This window comes from Primulina eburnea, chromosome 2 (assembly GCF_022965805.1).
Source record: "Primulina eburnea isolate SZY01 chromosome 2, ASM2296580v1, whole genome shotgun sequence".
Lineage (NCBI taxonomy): Eukaryota > Viridiplantae > Streptophyta > Magnoliopsida > Lamiales > Gesneriaceae > Primulina > Primulina eburnea.
In genome coordinates, this window is record NC_133102.1 from 41112604 (window position 1) to 41131667 (window position 19064).

General features: G+C 33.9%; 3 protein-coding genes across 3 annotated transcripts; 1 reads left to right on the top strand and 2 right to left on the bottom strand.

The window, feature by feature from the left end:
• Nucleotides 1–9891: 9891 nt before the first annotated feature.
• Nucleotides 9892–10384, top strand: LOC140824321 (non-specific lipid transfer protein GPI-anchored 11-like). Its single transcript, XM_073185922.1, has 2 exons — nt 9892–10156; nt 10278–10384. The coding sequence occupies exons 1-2, from the start codon at nt 9892–9894 to the stop codon at nt 10382–10384; spliced, it is 372 nt and encodes a 123-aa protein (XP_073042023.1).
• Nucleotides 10385–10622: 238 nt separating this feature from the next.
• Nucleotides 10623–12846, bottom strand: LOC140824322 (GDSL esterase/lipase At1g71250-like). Its single transcript, XM_073185923.1, has 4 exons — nt 12795–12846; nt 12117–12603; nt 11125–11757; nt 10623–10876 (listed from the first exon to the last, which is right to left on the bottom strand). Exons 2-4 carry the CDS (start codon nt 12370–12372, stop codon nt 10623–10625), a joined length of 1143 nt encoding a protein of 380 aa, XP_073042024.1. The 5' UTR covers nt 12373–12603; nt 12795–12846.
• A 3254-nt stretch (nt 12847–16100) lies between these two features.
• Nucleotides 16101–17734, bottom strand: LOC140824713 (fatty alcohol:caffeoyl-CoA acyltransferase). Its single transcript, XM_073186258.1, has one exon. The coding sequence runs from the start codon at nt 17598–17600 to the stop codon at nt 16125–16127; it is 1476 nt and encodes a 491-aa protein (XP_073042359.1). The 5' UTR covers nt 17601–17734; the 3' UTR covers nt 16101–16124.
• Between the last annotated feature and the right edge of the window lie 1330 nt (nt 17735–19064).

Genomic DNA, 19064 nt, shown 5'->3' on the forward strand with positions numbered 1-19064 from the left:
AAACTCAAATTTTTCGAAATTCTTAAAATTATGCATACATGCAATATTGTTGACAATACACTTTTTAAAAATAATTGTAATCAAATAACATATAAAATATTACAGTTAAAAATTGCCAACTCGGCCATCATAAATGTACGTAGAAATAAATCAAGTAAAAATCCTAATAATTAACATGTCAAAACGAAGTGTAATGAAATGTTCATATCCTCTTTAAACTCATAAAACGTGATGTACGGAAAATATGGTCATCGGGTCATGTGCGCACATTCAGCCCTGTTTACTCAGAATTCGACACCTCCAGCCTCCTCAAAAACATGCTCACCACCATCATTCACACTTAGTGATTCTAAAGACTCAACACACCTATAACGTTATAACAAATATATATACATAACATCCAACCGTGAAAAATACCGTAATCAAAATATAATTCATGATCTTAAAAAGTCGTACGCAAAATCGTAACCTGTCAAGGCATAATCATATTCATAACATATATCATCATATCAGCATATACGTGTTCATTTTTTTAAATTTGAATTATGTTCATCAGCTATGACTTTCGTATCATCGTATTAGGTGATGGATCCATCTACATATAACCGCGGTACCCGGCGGTGGGGACATCAACTACAATATTACCCATCCACTGAGCATTGGCCTTACATATCATCATATTAACATGTCATCATATTAGTCACAACCAACTCTCATCCTTCAAAACATCATCATTTTCATCACTTAACAAAATCATACATATACAAAGTTTTTCCTTAAAACCAAACATGCAACGTATTTTCATAATTATGTAACAGGAGTAAAAACTCGGCGCGCGTGCAAAATGACCATTTTGCACCAAAATGACCATTTTGCACCTGGAAACCCAAAATGACCATTTTATCTCTGGACCTCAAAATTTAGATCCGAAACTTACCAAACTCCTTAAAACACCTCAAAATATATGAAAAATTATTTCTTAGACGTAAGCTCGAGCCAGTTTCAAAACTTATACGATTCGCTTTAAAACTGGATTGAGGTCCCGATTTTAACCCGAATCAACCCGAAACCTAACCAAATTTTTCCCAACTTAAAACATGACTCTACTTGTCCAACCTCTAACCAAGTATTCCAGACCACTTATGACCCCCCCAAGCCATAACCGAAAGCTGCTGGAAAATTTCTGCTCAACCTAATCGATAACTAACCGTGGCCCTAGCACTAAACCATCGAGCCTTCACCTAACCATCTGGGACCAGCCACAAAACAGCCCCTCCTAGCCCACCTTAGGACCTTTCTGGACCGACCTAAGCCCAGACCTCAGCCCCAAGCAAGTGCACCACTCGAACCACCACGGGAAGCGCACACTCGAGCCTCCCTTGAAGCGCATCGGCTTCTAACCTAGGGAACCCTCTTGTACTCGAGACCAGCTGAGTTTGGACCTCGGTTGGACCCTCCTGGACCTCACCTTAGTCTGGTTCAGCCCCTTTTCAGCCGAGTCATCCCTAATCTTTCACCAAAACACCCAAAAGCCTAGCCGCCTATGCACCACCTTTCGGCCTTCACCTAACCCTTGCACACCCTCGACTCCAGCATCATGTCTCCTTAGTTTATAGCCTACACGCCCCTTAGAAACCATAAAAATCGGCAATCCCTTGCAACAATACATAAAACATGAGCATGAGTCATAAAAATACAAAGTTTCATGTCAAACTTATTCTAAAACGTGAACACAAGGTAGATCAAAGGATTGTCATGCATTTACATAAATTTCAGCATAATATTGGCATGAATGAGGAGAAACAAAGATACATGCGTGTCTTAACGTGAATATGCTCGCAAACTCGAAGATACGTGCGTTGGACAAGCACCGGAGGAGCGGGAAGGAGCTTGCTTGAAAGCTATGGAGGAAAACCGATGGGGCTGCTGTTTTTTTTTTGTTTTTGTAAAATTCGAAGAGGAGGGCTGCTGGAAATGGGGTGGGCAGCTGCTGAAGGTTAAGGGGTGTTTAGGGTTAATAAATCTAGGTTTATGTTAATATAATAACCTACTAATGAGCCATTGATAATATTTTAAAAGGAATAAATGGTTTTGAGCCTATTAAACATTAAAACAAACTCAACAAGCCCAATAACACTCTCGAAAAATATTCCGTTTAGGTACGTTTTAAAAAATATTGTCGAAGCCCTCAAAAATTCATCTGATTCGATAAAATTTGCGTACAGATTAAAAATATGATATGACGAGTAAAAATATCCACCAAAGCCCAATCACCCTTAAAAACACTTCAAACTAATTAATTAAAAGTAATCATTCAAAAAAAATTCCTGATAGTCTCCGTTACTCGTTCGAGCGCAAAATGCAATTTAAAACTCTAATGCATGAAACTTTAAAATGATCATGAAATGAACTCTAACCACGCAATAATCGTGCATAAAATGTATAAAATTAAAACACGTATTTTAGACAAAACACTAGATTGCATGCATTCAAGTTACGTAGTTCGAATTTCCTAGACTTTACAACTATCCCCCCCTTATAGCAAAATTTTGTCCTCGAAATTTAAAACATATCAAATAACTCCGGGTAGCGACTACTTCTTGGCTTCTGTCTCCCAATTAGCCTCCTCATCGGAATGATTCATCCACTTGACTTTGACCATGCAGATTACCTTGTTCCAGAGCCTTCTCTACTACTTGTCCAAGATCTGAGTGGGTCTCTCCTCGAAATACATGTTTGGTGTCAGCTGTAGTGGCTCATAGTTCAATACATGTGAAGGATTCGACATATACTTCCGCAGCATAGAGACGTGAAACACATTATGAACTCCCGCCAAATTTGGCGGTAATGCAACTCTGTACGCGAGTGTATCAACTCTCTCTAGGATCTCGAACAGTCCTATAAATCTAGGACTGAACTTGCCCTTCTTCCCCGAACCACATCACACCCTTCATCGGTGCGACCTTCACAAATACATGATCCCCCAATGCAAACTCCAGATCCTTGAGCCGCTGATATGCATAACTCTTCTGACGGCTCTGAGCGGTCCTCATCCTGTCCCGAATTCTGACTACCAACTCTGCGGTCTACCTGACAATATCTGGACCCAATTTTGCCATCTCTATTACCTCGTCCCAATACACTGGCGACCTACACTTTTTCTCGTACAATGCCTCATATGTAGCCATACCGATCGATGCCTAGTAGTTATTGTTGTACATGAATTCCACAAGAGGTAACTTCGGCTCCCAGCTGCCCTAGAAGTCGATCATGTAAGCTCTGAGTAGGTCATCCAGAATCTGAAACACCCTCTCTGACTGCCCGTAGGTCTGAGTATGGAAGGCATTACTGAATAGCAGCTTAATGCAAACTCTTCTAGAACGCAGACGTGAACCTCAGATCCCTGTCTGACACGATGGACATTGGAAAATCTCATGCAGTCTGACTATCTCTCTGGTGTACAGCTCTGTGTATTGAGTCATGGTGAAAATTGATCGGTAGAAAATGAGCTGATTTAGTGCGCCTATCAACTATCACCCAAATGACATTATATTCACAAGTCGTGATCGGGAGCTCTGTCACAAAGTCCATGGTAATATTCTTCCATTTCCCCCGTAATCAAGCAAGCATTTTTAGATCTTATAGAGGACATCACAAGAGATAATCAGTTTACCAGAAGTTTTAACATGAGTTTTTTTGTATTTCTTCGATCTCTTTTGATTATTATATGACTTCAATTTTTCAGACATATCGTGCATATTTTGTCAATCACCAAAAAAAGAAGAAATTGTTGGATCCATTAAGTTTTGGCGATTTAATAAAAAAGACTGCTGACTTACATGAACATTTAATAAGAGTCTAGCCAGACTGAATTCATAAGGAAAAACTGAATCTTCCAGTGTAAATGTTTTTCACACCTAACTGATATTAAAGCTTAACTGATCTTCAAAGCATAGCTAAATATCATAAAGAAGCCACTGATTCACAAGAAATATTGAATGACATTTCAGATTGAATTAGTCAAGCAATTCAACGGACATACTCTGAAGTTTTACATAACATTCTCTTGCAGAATCAGAGCCTAGTTGGCAAGATCAGAATTAATATCTTTCGTACCATGACAATTTTTCAATCCGTTAAAATGTCAGATTACATACACACTATTTGTAATGCCCGAAATTTAATCATTATAATCAGACGTTGATTATTGACATGATTGAGGTTATAAGAACTCAAATGACGAGGCCGGGCGTCGTGGCATGGTTAGCCAAGAATTTGGTACAGAACTGTTGGCGCCCGAGCGGTAGTTTTTGACCGCCCGAGCGCCAAGGGATGGTGAGATGAGTACCCGGGCAGAAGGTTCGGCGCCCGGGCGGTAATTTTTAACCGCTCGAGCGCCGCTTGTAAACATGGAAAATTAGCCACGTTTCAATTTCATGCAAGTTGATATATATAAACATTTTGTTTCCTTCAGAAGCTATTAGCAAGAGCCGAGGATTTCCTCCAAGAAATCCTTACGCCTTTTCATTTGTAGATTTGTGGTTTCTGCAAAATCCATCTGTCCGAATTAGAATCCGACTTCAGTACTGTGTTTCTATCAACGCAGGCTAAAACTGGACGTAAGTTTTGTTACGTTTAGACAAGATTTGAATTTATGATGTTGCTAGAATTGCATGTGATTCAGATATAGCATTTCTGCTACCATGGACAGTATAAAATTGAAGTCAGATTAAAGAACAGATTGTTTCTGTAACTGTTATGATTTTCGAAAGATATTGACTGAGATTTTGATATCAGAATTGTATATTATTGATTTTGAATATACCGATATTGAGATTATGAGTTCTGGTATTATATTTGTGATGCTCAGATTGACGGGGTTATTCAGATTGTGTTGTTATGCCGTCAAAACATCAGTTGATTTAGATTGATCAGATTCAGATACGATTTCGATTAGATTGTGATATTATTGATATGACTCAGATTGTATCTTGTTCAGACATTGATCAGATTGTATACTGAATTGAGTATTGATCAGAACAGATTGTATATTGAGTTATTCATTGATTCGATATTGTCATTTCAGATTTGATATGGACAGAGTTGAATACAGGTCATCGTCTTCGTCAGACAGGGAAGAAAAAGGTATAATTCATGTGATATTCGGGAAGACACAACTCAAATAAGATCCTATTTGAGTTTCCCAGCAAAAAATCACATACTAGCTTTATTGTTTATATTATGTTTTGTTTACAGATTGTTATGCATTGCATTTTAAGATATTTATGCTTTGTTTACAGATGGTTATGCATTGCATTTGAGATAGGAAAGTTTGACAGAAACAGTCAGACTTCTAGACGTTCGGAGTATCGTTACATAGGGACAGACACCGTCCTATTGTAGATTATTCGATACAGATATGACCGAAGTCTAGGAATAAGACGTACGTCACCCCGATTGGGAGGGTAGGTGACAGACAGTGACGTCTTATTCACCCCGAGATCCCTAGACTGATAGTTGAGTCGAGTCTAGACATGATTTGACTAGAACTGCATGCGTTTATGGATGTGGTTTCATAGACTATGAAACCCATGTTTATTGCTTTCAGTTATGACAGCATGTTTATGTGATTTGATTTAAATTGCATGTTTATCTGAATTGAGTTGCCTGCTTATTTTGATTTGATTTCATAGATTATGAAATCTAGTATTTTTGAATATGATCATGATAGCATGCTTGAGGAGTTAGATTGTTTCTATACATGCTTACCATGTTTTATACTGGGATTTATTCTCACCGGAGTTATCCGGCTGTTGTCTTGTTTTGTATGTGTGCATGACAACAGGTGGGGCTGGATCAGGGTCAAGAAGATGATGAGATAAGACGAGTTAGCGTGGTGATTCCGGACTTACTGTAGATTTGGTTTAGTACTTGAAATTAGTAACTGAAACCTAGATTAGTGGAAAGACTGTTGTACAGTATTGTCCTTTTATACTGAAATGTATTTTATACTGAGATGTATATTATTTAGATTCCATTACCTTCCGCATTTATATTTTAAAAAGAAAAATTTTTAGACCCTGTTTATCAGAACTGATAATTAAATCCCAAAAGAAGATTAAGAAGATGATTAGCGTCCGGGTCCCCACACTATTAGAGTGTATATTTTTTTCAAAAAAGACGATGACGTGGAATAACGATTATTATATATGGAATATATATGGAATGCCTATCCGATTCAAAAATCATTGGATGTATATCTATAAATAGATCAACCGTGTTAACTTTTCACTCTTTTTCTCGAACATTAACATTGATCTAAATCTTATTGCGTAATTTAAGCTTTCAGAGCTCAACTAATCAAGCATACTTTGAAACATGTTCTTAAGTGATTATCAGATCATTGAAGATTAATTATGCTAAATATATTTCGTTCCAAAAATCATGTAACTGATAGTGAAAGTTTTAATGATCATATTGTTTAAATTGTGAGAATAACCAAGAGTTTCAGTAGGCCACAGACAAGTCTTGCTGAAGTGGATCGTTGTAAATTATCTGTAATCGCCAAAGTTTTTTAATTAAATTCTTTTTGAAAAGAAAGAAGAGGACAGTATGAATGTTTAATATTCGAATATCTATAAACATTTGTTTTGTGCATATTACTTCAGTTTTATTAGCCTAAATATTCTTTGAGCCTTACCGATTTTATTGCTAAAAAAAAAATCAATGAGCGTATTTCCGCACAAGTTCTTTGTTGTTGGTTGACTGAAACCTACTAAAAAAAGTTACAATTCAGCGTTGTTAACCAAAACAGATTAAATTTGAGAATTTACTGTAGTTGTTTATTTATATCCTCTAATTAATCTCCTGATCTAACAAAAAATTTAGTTGCTTTATTTAAATTAGTAAATATAAATATTTAATTTATTTTAATATGATATTTTTTTACACATAGATATAGATATTTGTATTTATATGTACATAGATATAAATAAATATAAACAAATAAAATACTCGGAGGAGACAAAAGTATTAATGTAAAATCGCAATTCAACTAGTATTTATATGTATGTATATAGAACATATAGTAGGTCTTTTGTGAGACGGTTTTCACGAATCTTTATATGTGAGACAAGTCAACCCTACCGATATTCACAATAAAAAATAATACTCTTAGCATAAAAAGTAATATTTTTTCATGGATAACTCAAATAAAAGATCCGACTCATACAAGTTTTTGCCTAGAATATAAATATATAAATGTATATAGATATAGATATATAAATATACGTGATGTTTGAGTTGTTGTACAATTTAAAAGATTTTATTTAAATCGTTACTATTAACTATATTGTAAAACACATTGACACCTTCAGTCGTACAATTTATTAAAAATATGTCAATAAAACATTTTTTTTCCAAAATATAGGACCCATAAATATAAAAAAGTTGACATAAAAGTCAGTTGGCATCATTAGATTACTGGCTGCAGAAAATGAAAAAAAAATGGCATTTGCACATTCTATATCAATCGCCTATTTTCATTGTATCTCGTTAGCAAACCTAGAAACAATAAACTAAAAATGCCTCATTAATGTTCATACACTGCAGGATAATATTTACGTGATCAAGTTATTAACATACATGCATGCTATTGCGTTAGTTCGACAATTTACTTAGCACATACCAAAGCGTAACGATTACGGATTTTCATATCATAAAAAAAGTTATTAACATACGAGTTGATATATTATAATATTTACCGAAAATCGAAAAATAATTTTCTTTTACTTACCAGGAACCATTTATATAATTTGCCAAATCTAAATTTCATATGCATGTCATTACTTTCTTGGATCTCTATTGTTTCATAAGTGGCTATTACATTTTGATATAAAAAATTCACATGATGTTAAGAGAAAATATATATAAAATATTTTAAATTTCTAAAACCCATTTTTTTCAAAAAAAAAAAAAAAAAGAAGAAGAAGAAGAAGAAGAAGAAGAAGAAGAAGAAGAAGAAGAAAAAGAAAGGAAAATGAAATAAAATATTTCCTCATTCATTATTTATTGTAATGCAGATATATTATTTCCCCACATTTGATTATCTTAAAAGGACCTTTAACCAACTCAATAAATAGGTTGAACAAAGTAGATGTAGTGCCTCGAGCATACTTATATGCAATAAAATATTCATAATAATTAATTTAACAATATTTAGCAATAGTTGCAATATATATTTAATTAATTTTTTTTACTTTTATTTATAAAAAAATCGTTTTTTAAAATTAAAATTCTGACCTATTCTGACGTTGAAAATTATAAAATGCACACTATAATCCGATATATGATAGTGGTTGTGTTTATCGGTCGGTTCGGTCTTCGATTTTTTAATTCGATTTTTCCGGTTTTCGGTTTTACAAATATATAATCCGATATCCGAACCATTTTTCTTCGGTTCGGTTTTCTACCGAAATGGTTCGGTTATTTCGGTCGGTTATTTCGGTTTTGATACAATTATTTAAATTAATAAAATAAATATAATATAAAATATAATATGTTATCTTTTTAAATGATTTCTTAGTAAAATATTTAAATATAAAGTACAAATGAATTACATAAACAACAATCAACTAAGTATTATTCAAAATAATTCTTTATTCACTAATATCATCTCAATATTTAATATAAAATAAAAATAACATTATTAATTTAATTAAATTTCGGTTTTTTCGGTCGGTTCGGTTTTGACATTTATAATCCGAAACCGAACCAAAATAATTTCGGTTTTAACATTTATATTCGAATTATAAAATTCGGTTTTCAGTTCGGTTTAGTGTTCGGTTTTTTCGGTTTTATCCGAAGTTTGAACACCCTTTTACATGCGCGAAAGAAGGAAATTTCACCAAAATAAGTCACTGATTAAAATATCGTTTCGTAGAGAGCTAGGGTGGCGTAAACAAATTCAATTCCCACCTAAACAAGTTTTGCCCAATTATGTACAAATAAATTATTATTTTTTTACAATTTTATAATGTCAACTGTTGCTTGAATTTAAATTCGCCTACAAATTTTATCAACTTGCAAATTCTCCTTTCTAATGGAGGTTATAACCCCGAAAAGAAAAATGCCAAATGGAGAACATTTATTACAAATGAATAAATTCAAACTTGAAAATTGAAATGTACATTTTTGATTCGCGAAAGATTGATCGAAAAAATATGTTGTACTTATTGTATGATAGAAACTCGGATGCTATATATCACTTTTTCCAAACAAGGAGCTTCTTCAATTTGGTATACTAGCTAGGGTAACTTTTTTTCAAGCTTCTTGGAATCGATACACGCGATAACTATTCATCGATAATAAATCTTGACAAAAACTTGTATTAGACGGTCTTACGGGTCGTATTTTGTGAGGCGGATCTCTTATTTGGATCATACATGAAAAAATATTACTTTTTATGCTTAGAGTTTACTTTTTATTCGCAAGAGATCTATTCATAAATCTTTACGAGCCATATACATATGCAATATTTGAAATAAATTTTTGTTTCTCTTGTGTTCATATATTATATCATATCCTAACTAAGGCTACACAAATGACACCCTTTAGGAAATTTTTCGGTGACACTTCGCAAATTCAATTAATATGCTACAAGAAGAGGCTGCTACTTGCTACTACTTAGCATCGAGAAAAATCCAATATTTTCTCAAACTAAAACACGGCCCTCCCCCAACTTTTCAAAGTCGTCCAAGAATGATGCCAACACGAAGCATGCACAAGGCCAAAACCACCACCTATCCACTAGTAATCGCCGCCCTGTTCTTGGCGGCAGCACGGCTACTTCCATGCATAAATGCCCAATCCTCGGCCCCTGCACCAGTGATAATGGCTCCTTCTCCATCTTTGGATTGCTTCTCATATATAGTCAACATGTCTGATTGTCTCTCTTATGTCACCCCGGGTAGCGGTGTGACCGAGCCAGATTCTGGCTGCTGCCCCGAGCTATCACATCTGGTGGATACTCGACCAATTTGTCTGTGTGAGTTGCTTTCGAACCCCGATAAACTGGGAATCTCGATCGACAAAAATAAGGCCATTATGCTGCCTTCTGTTTGTCGTGTTAACACCCCACCACTCAGTGCTTGTGCAGGTACATTTTCACATCTATCTTCTTCTTTTTTTTGAAGAAACAAATGTTTCGAGAATTCCATTTAGATCATACAAAATTTCTTCCTGATTTGCTTAAGTAACATACTATTATTTTGCGAAAGGCCCTTCGCCACCAGCAAGCTCAACTCCTGGAAATCAGAATAACGGAGGTCCAAAACTAGATTTCCTGGTCGGACTAGCAATACTTTTATTAACACCTTTCTTCTAAAATTTGATCACAAAATGTATCCACGGCGACCGATTTCTTCACCTATCATTTATCTACTTTCTCTTCATATTCTATCCACTGCTACTGTACAACATTTATGCTTTGATTCTATGCCTCATTCAAGGCTTCAATAAAGTTCTCAAAAGGCAATTACGTAATGATTATCTATCTTCAACTTGTCGAACGAATTAGCACATTTCTACTCACACTAGTTTTTGCAAATAAAAAAGGAATACAATCAAGTACAAAGTTTTATAGGTTTTTCACTGTTTGAGACGAGTTCTTGGACTGTAATGGGGCGGCTAATGGCAGATAATGGATGGCCAGACCAGGCTGAATCAGCTATCAACGAGTTGATGGTGGTTGTAGGGTTGTATAAGTCCCACCAGACATGAGTTGAAGCCCGTTGGCAGGCCATGTCTGTGGAGATGCATCCACTCATGCCACCGTATTTGCCTAATCCGCAGCACGCATTGTTCACATCCTCAATCCCTGCAAAAGTTTCACCAATCAGAAATACATGAAGGAACAATTAATCATCTGCCATTGTACCAAATGATATAACAATGTAAATCAAATCTTTTTAAGCTTTATTATTGCTGGCATACAAGATAGTACACGAACAATTAAATGTAACTGAATATGAAAACATCGATCATGTGTAGGCAAGACGATTCTGAACTAAGAAGTCCCAAAATGTGTGATTGTTCCGAGAATTGAAGAAGAAAGTTTGATTGTACCATAAGGCTTAGGATTGTCAATGAACTCCATCATTGCTCGGTAAACATCACAGAAGATAATATGTGCATCAGGCAACTCTGCATTAATGGCTACGATTTCTTCCTCCAGCTTTCTGTTATATTCCAAGATCATCAAGTTAACCTCATCGATACAACCCCTTACCTTGCTACTCGAGGAATTAGAATTATCATGTTTCAGTAGTATACGCGGTGCACACCCCAAAGGTAGAATTCCAGAGCAGATCATCTTCCTTACATTACTGGCATAAAGATTTCTCACAGCATTTGTCATCTGACGAACTAAAATCCGACTAAATTCTGTCCCATTGTATTTGATATTAAAACTAGACTTGTTATCAACGAAGTATTCGATGAAATCATCTTTTCCGAATGATAGATAGAACAAGGAAGACTCGACAAAATGTTTGGCCGGTTCCTCACCAAGGTGAAGCTGTAAAAGCTGAATTGTTTCGAATGCTTGGCGTAGCTGCTGGTTAAGGGATTGGTAGCTTCGGCTACGTGGGGAAAGAATAGTTGCTTGCGCTGATCCAAAGTTCACTCCACCTAAAAGCCCATAAATCGTGCCATTCTGACTGTAGAATGGTTTGGCACTTTGCAATCCCATCTTATTAGCTGCACTAAGGAACGATTTTGATACAAACATGAGAAAGATGCGTAAAATGGTAATACTCGATTAGTAGATTCGACATTCTTGGATCTCATGTTACTATATTTGGTAAAAATGAAGAGCCGCAGATGATTAGTCACCAGTCTCACTCATTTCATCGACTACACCTAAAAGGTGACCAGATTATTCGAATTTACATGTACAATGCAGCTATCCGTGAAATCATAACCGAACCAACCAAGATCAAGAAAACCCATTACAATTCAGTGGAATCATAGAGCAATATAACTAAGAAAATTCGTATCTTTTCACAAATTTCTTGAACCCATTGTGTGTAAATGCATAAGAAAAGGATCAGATTTACCAAGAAGCTGAGGAACAAGACTTGAATCAGAGCCATTGCACGGATACATGGACAAGTTCTGGTGTAAAATACTGTAAAACGGGGTATTTTCTCCGCAATCAACTGAGGAGTCTCCCAGCAAATACATTGCAGTAACCGTCGATGAAATGGAACGATTTGGAACCCTTAATTCCATGGCAGAAACATGCCTTTTATCCCAAAATATGGTCGAAAACAGGAGAAAACTCAGAGCAAGAACCCGCATTAGTGTGGCCATTTCTCTCGATTTTTTAGCAACTCCCAAGTGTTGATGAAAAACAAAAACCCCCCAAAAAAACTTCAGATTTCTCCAGCTTCTGTTTCAAGATTTTACTGAATCTGTTTGTTCTCGGATTTTCTCGATTTAACTTCTACGTGTGTGATGATTCTTGGATTCTGCAGATTTCGAAAGGAACAAAAACCAGAATTCAGAGACGTGAATCGTGCATGGGAGTTGAAGGTTATGAACCTATTTTCTTGGGCAAAAACTTGTGTGAGACGGTCTCCCGGGTCTTATTTGTGAGACGGATCTTTTATTTGGGTTATCCATGAAAAAGTATTATTTTTTATGCTAAGAGTATTACTTTTTATTGTGAATATGGGTAGGGTTGACCCGTCTCACAGATTAAGATCCGTGAGACGGTCTCACATGAGACTCACTCATTTTCTTGTATGGTGAATCATGCACGACTCATGTGCTTGACAATTTTGGAATTGGTTACTTCAAAATATTGCAAATTGTCAACTATGGAAATACATATTTGGTTTTTATTTTATTTTTAAAAAAATGATTATTGATAGTTTTAAAAAATTTATAATGAAAATGTGATTATTTTATATAGAATGATTATCAATAAATAAAAAAAAAACTAATGGAGGAAAAAATTTCTCGTTAACAAAAATGAAAAGATTTTATTAGATTATAGTTATATGAACAAAATAACGCTTTTCAAAACTAATTAAAATGTCATTTTATAAATAAAAAACAATATATTTAATTCACGCACAATTTAACGGATCAGGATCCCCTACTGTGGCATCCCCACAGTAGGGGATCCTGTGCACACATTTTTTTAAAAAAAGCTTTTATATTTTTTTTAAAAAAAATTTTGGATTTTTTGTTTTATTTTTTTTTACTCTCATTCAAATTTTTTATTTTTAAATATTTTTTGCTCCTTTTAAAATATATTATTATTTTTTCCTTCTTTCTTATTGGTAGAACCAAGTGTTTACCACATTAATGAAAATTCGATGTTTTTTGGTAGAATTGTTTGATGATGAAAACAAATCACAAATTTTTAATCTTGTTCGAGTATCGATGAAAATGAACGAATCAAGCATGCGAAAAGAACTAAAATTTAAATGTCAAAAAAAGAATCAAAAATAGAAAAAAAGAATTATAATATATTTTAAAAGGAGCAAAAAAATATTTAAAAATAAAAAATTTGAATGAGAGTAAAAAAAATTAAAACAAAAAATCCAAAAAACTTTTTTAAAAAAATATATAAGCTTTTTTAAAAAAAATGTGTGCAAAGCATCCCCTACTGTGGGGATGCCACAGTAGGGGATCCTGATCCCAATTTAACATACAATTGAAAAAATTATTTTGAAATCATTTAAAATATTTATGTAAATTATTTATTTTTCTTATGATTATCGAATTTTTTTAATTTTAAAAACTTAATTTATTTCGGTGACTTTATTTCAGTTTTCTTCTATGAATGTTTTTTTTTAATTATTAAAATACTTATTTAATAAAAAAATATATATTTTCCTTATATTTATAAATCATTTTTCGTATATATAACAATATGTGAGTATAAAATATTATTGATAAGAGAGAGATTTATAAAAAAATAAAATAAAAAAAAACAATTTTTTAAATACCAATAATAGGAATCTACACTTCTATACTTCTATACTATATTATTAAGTACGAGATTCTTAGAGTATCTAACTTAGAAGACATCAAAATATTTAATTTCATAATTACCCTTCTTACTCTACTAAAAATCTCCTCAAGTCCTCCATATTTTACATAGAAAAAAACCTAAACAAAATTTCTCTTTTAAACCAAACCACTTTTCTAAATTAAAAATAATTTCGTGTTAATTGTTTAGTATTATTTGATCAAATTAAAAATAATAATAATATGAGAAAGAGTGAACCCCACCCCCGAGGGCTCCACACAGAGCCGGCCGCCCCAAGCCTCGGTGTGAAAGGAGGTAGATCAGGGTTATGCACTGACAGCAGGTACCCAGAGGATGGTTTTTGTAAAGAAGTGTTAGCTTTGCTTTCCACCAAAATTCGAGCACGAATAAAAGAAATGAAAGCGAACAGATTCACTAGAAAAGTTTGTTAATGTTGTGAAAAAGGCAAATATCAGGATTTAATAATTAGCATAGCATCTCTATATTGATATTGCAATCAGGAAATAAATTTTATAAACCAACTTTGGTCAGACAAATTTTTTATGATTTTTTTTTCATTTTCTAGTCAAATTAATATTTTATTGTCTACTTTTATATCATTTTGGAAAATTATTTTGTCCAGATTAAATAAATGAAATTATTTTGCACAGATTAATTTTTTTTCTTGTTTGTAATTAATATTTTGTTTAGGTTAATTTGTTGCTATTTTTACTATGATTTTCAAAAACTATGGTGATTTGCCCACGATTTTACAAAAAACATGGAAAAAACAAAACCGTCGTTAAATTGGATTCGTGGACAAATCACCACTGTTTTTTAAAATCGTGGTAAAAATAACGACGAACTAACCTAAAAAAATATTAATTAGCTACAATTAAATAATAGTTTTTTTTTGTAGTGTAACTTAAATGTGTTTCATTTTTGACAAAAACTTATGTGAGACGATCTCACGGGTCGTATTTGTGAGACGGATCTCTTATTTGGGTCATCCATGAAAAAGTATTACTTTTTATGCTAAGAGTATTACTTTTTATTTTGAATATGAGTAGGGTTGACCCGTCTCACGGATTAAGATCCGTGAGACGGTCTCACATGAGATCTAATCTTCATTTTTTGTCATGTTATTGCTCAACTCATATTCTTAGTTCACTAATTTTTGTTCTTGTCATTTTTAGTCATTTTCAACAGAATACTGACATGATATTAGACACATCAGCAATTTTTGTGACACAACATCATTTTTCAGTGTCATGTCATCATTTTTTAGCGCTACGTCATCGCTCTGATAAACAACAAGAAAATATAAATTAATGGAACTAAAATCATAAATTGAGAAACAAGTAACAACAAGATCAAAAATGAAAAATATACAAGTTTAATATATGTGGAGGCATTCATGCCATGCAAGATGACCAAATTTATAATAATTGATTGGAAATTAATCACACATAAAAATGTGTTTTTGTAAATATTTAAATCTTGAATAGTTTTTTTTTTCTATGTTTTATAACATATAATGTAAAATTAACTTTAGTATGACACTTCCCATATTCCCAAGTCTAAAGTCGTGAAATTCGAATCTTATAATAGATAAGAAACGCAGCTTTAAATGAAACAACTTTTAAGTTATGAATAATATAATTACAAATAAAGAAATGATACGAGGGTTTGATAAATTCTTAATAAGAAAGATAAAGGAAAATTGTATTTTGGTTATATAAATTTGTTTATTCGTGTTTTTGTAATCTATGTTATCATATTTCAGATTTAATCATGTATCTTTTAATTTTAATTTGATAATTTTAGTCTTTTTTCGTTGATAGTATTGATAGACAATATACATGTTAGTGTCACATTAACGTCGTGCTAGTGTCAAGATAATATACACGTTAGTGTCACATTAACGTCGTGCTAGTGTCATATCAGTGTCACGTTAGAAAAAAAAAATTATGACTAAATTTTCTCAAAAAAAAAAACCAAAGATAGCGAGTAGGGTTGAAAAATATTATGATGTTGATATTTATTAATTATTATCCTCGTATTAATAATATATGGTCCGTTAGGTTTGTGGTCCGGTTCCTGGTTTGAGACTCAACAACTCTTTAAATCTGCAACATGCATATTCAGGCAAGCAAATGCAGAGCACCATAGCTCCACCAGCTTCAGATCCTCCTCCTTCCGGCAGAAATAAACAAACCTGTGGCGTCGGAGTAAGGTCTATCGGGCCGGCGTAAACCGGTCTCCCCCATCCGAAATCACCAGATTCATATATGCAAAATCTAGTCCACTGAGTTATACTCAATTTCCCACCAAATTCCAGCCTCTTAGGCCTGTTCAGTTCCACATAATCAATAGTCGATCTCACATATCTCTCAGAGATGCCTAGTCTCACTGAGTTAACCAACCGGGCTGTCTCGTTTAGGCTCCCGTGGATCAGTCTCTCCACAGTGCTCGTAGCACACGCCACGCATAGTGCATTGCCGTAAAACCCATCTTTCAAAGGTGGGTTCTTGATCTTGTGGCGGGTGTTGATGGAAAACGTGAGGCGGAGCTCGTAGTCTAGGGGCGTGACGTCCAGAGCTTTTACCCAAGATTTCCACACATGAGCTGCCATTGCATCAAAGGTGGAACATGAGAAATCTGCTCCATATAGTTGCGCTGATCTCTTTAAACGGGCCTGGTATTCGTGAGTTATTCGGTAGCATTTTTGAACAGGCTTCACTTCCCAGAGACTTCTTGTTAAGCTTGATCCATCTTCTAGTTTCTTGAATTCGGCATGCGGGAATTCGATGGCTGGTGGATCGCGAGGCCGGAAGGTTTCTCGGCCCCAAGTTGGCTTCGGATTAACAACCAAACAGCCGGCTTTTACGGTCTCAGCCCATGCTTTCATAAACTGCATTGCTCCGAGGCCATCACAGAGGCAATGGCAGATTCTCAGGCCGAGACTGAAGCCACCACAAGTGAATTTAGTGACTTGAGCTATTAGCAACGGCATGTCGATAACTTTGTATTGTTCTTCATTTGGGAACTTGTAAATCAACTTTATCCAAGCTGGATTTGGCACTGTCAAATCTCCAAGATCTTCTAAGGCCACATCAGAATGCGCCTCGACCAGAAGCGCACCTTGATTGGGTCCGAAAAACACCTCGAGCTTCCCATTCTCTGTCTCTCTTAATCTACCCGAGAAAGGGTAATAAGGCACCAGCACGCGACTAAGAGAATCTTTGAGCACCTGCATGACAGACTCTTGATGATGTTTCGACCCGGTCGCTCGATAAAAGTACACTGTTGGAGTGAAAACTCGGACTCCGATCATGTCATCAAGATTTGAGAGGTAAAGTGTGGTGTTTGGGTTAGATTCTGTGATAGGCGAGACCGAATCGATACTGTCTATGGTTATAGGGATACTTAGATGAGGAAAACGAAGTTCTTGAATCCAAGAATCCATTAGAAAATAAACAGCAACCTTTACAAAGAAGAAATAATCATTAGATATGTAGAAGATGATGCAGCAAAAAATTGTGGTATTTGACATGAAAATAATGCCAAATTTAATTAGTTGGTATAAAGTTGATGAATTCAAGAATGCCCAAATCCATGTGGGTTTCTTGATTTGTTGGTGAAGCTTGGTTTGTTTTTAGATTATAAAGTTAGCAGAAGCATGCCAAGAGTATGTGGATTGTGGGTGTGGGTAAAAAACTAAAAATGGCTTGATTTCGGTTTTCGTGGAAGATGAGAGAGACGACCAAAGCAAAGTGTTTATTTCTTCGATCTATATCAATGAGATGAGTCGACAGGTCTATATTTAATATTAAAAATGATATTTTTGAAATAAAAAATAATATTTTTTCACAGATAAGATTGGATAAGAAATCTGTATCACACATGAGACGAATTTTGTATGAGAAATCTGTATATAATGGGAGTGTTGTGCCCAACGTGTCTCTTTGATTTGTTTCTTTCATCATGTGTAATTATCGAATTTTCTTGTTTCAGTCTAATTCTCAAAGATTGGAGTTATTATTTTGGTTTTATTTATTATCCATGATTAACGTTTATAATTAGGGGTGTTCATATGGTTAAGTTAACCGCTCGAACCGAAACTGAAATTTCAATTTGAATTGATAATTGAACTATTAATTCGGTTCGATTTTTAGTTTTTTGGGATTTTCCATTTTCGATTTGGTTCGGTTTTTAGATCGGTTAACCGAGCCAAATTTTCTTTTTTAATTTTTAAAATAATTTTTTATTAATAATAAATAAATAAATAATAATCGAAAAATAGAAATTAGGAGAAATTCAGTTAAATCGAAGTAATTTTGGTTTTAACTGAACCGTGTAATTAGTTCCGGTTTTCGGTATAGTTCGACGGTTTTAACCGATGCCGGTTTTTTTTTTAAGGATTTTATTTAATGGCATTTTTTTTGTAACTTTTTTCCTTCAGTTTTTTCAAAAATGGGTGTACATGAAGTTTTGCAGACAGAACAGATCATTTTTAAACACTGATTTTTGTGCATTCATAAAAATGTTCTGTGGCAGTGAAAACATTTAATAGAAACATAAAGCCTCCGTAAATACAACTTACAAACTATTAAATCTTGTTAAATAATTTATTTTGTATACAACTTATGAGCAGTAAAAATAAGTCGTTTGAGAGCTTATAAGTTGTTTTTTTAAAAAGTTTTTGTCTTGGTTTTTTTCGAAAAATATCTTCTTTTAAATTTTACTTATCCAAGATATATTTGCATATTTTCTTAAACTGTCACTATATTATCCACAAATTTTGATAAATTCTTAAATTTTAACAAACTCTTTTTTATTACATTTAATTGAACAAATATAATATCAAAACATTTATTATTTAAAATTGATCTAAAGAACATCAGTTTCTTCTAAATTATAAAAATAAAATAATAGTATATTGTTTTAATAATTTTGACAATAAAAATATCTTACAATATCAACCACATTAATAACTTAAAGTTATTTAAAATAAGTT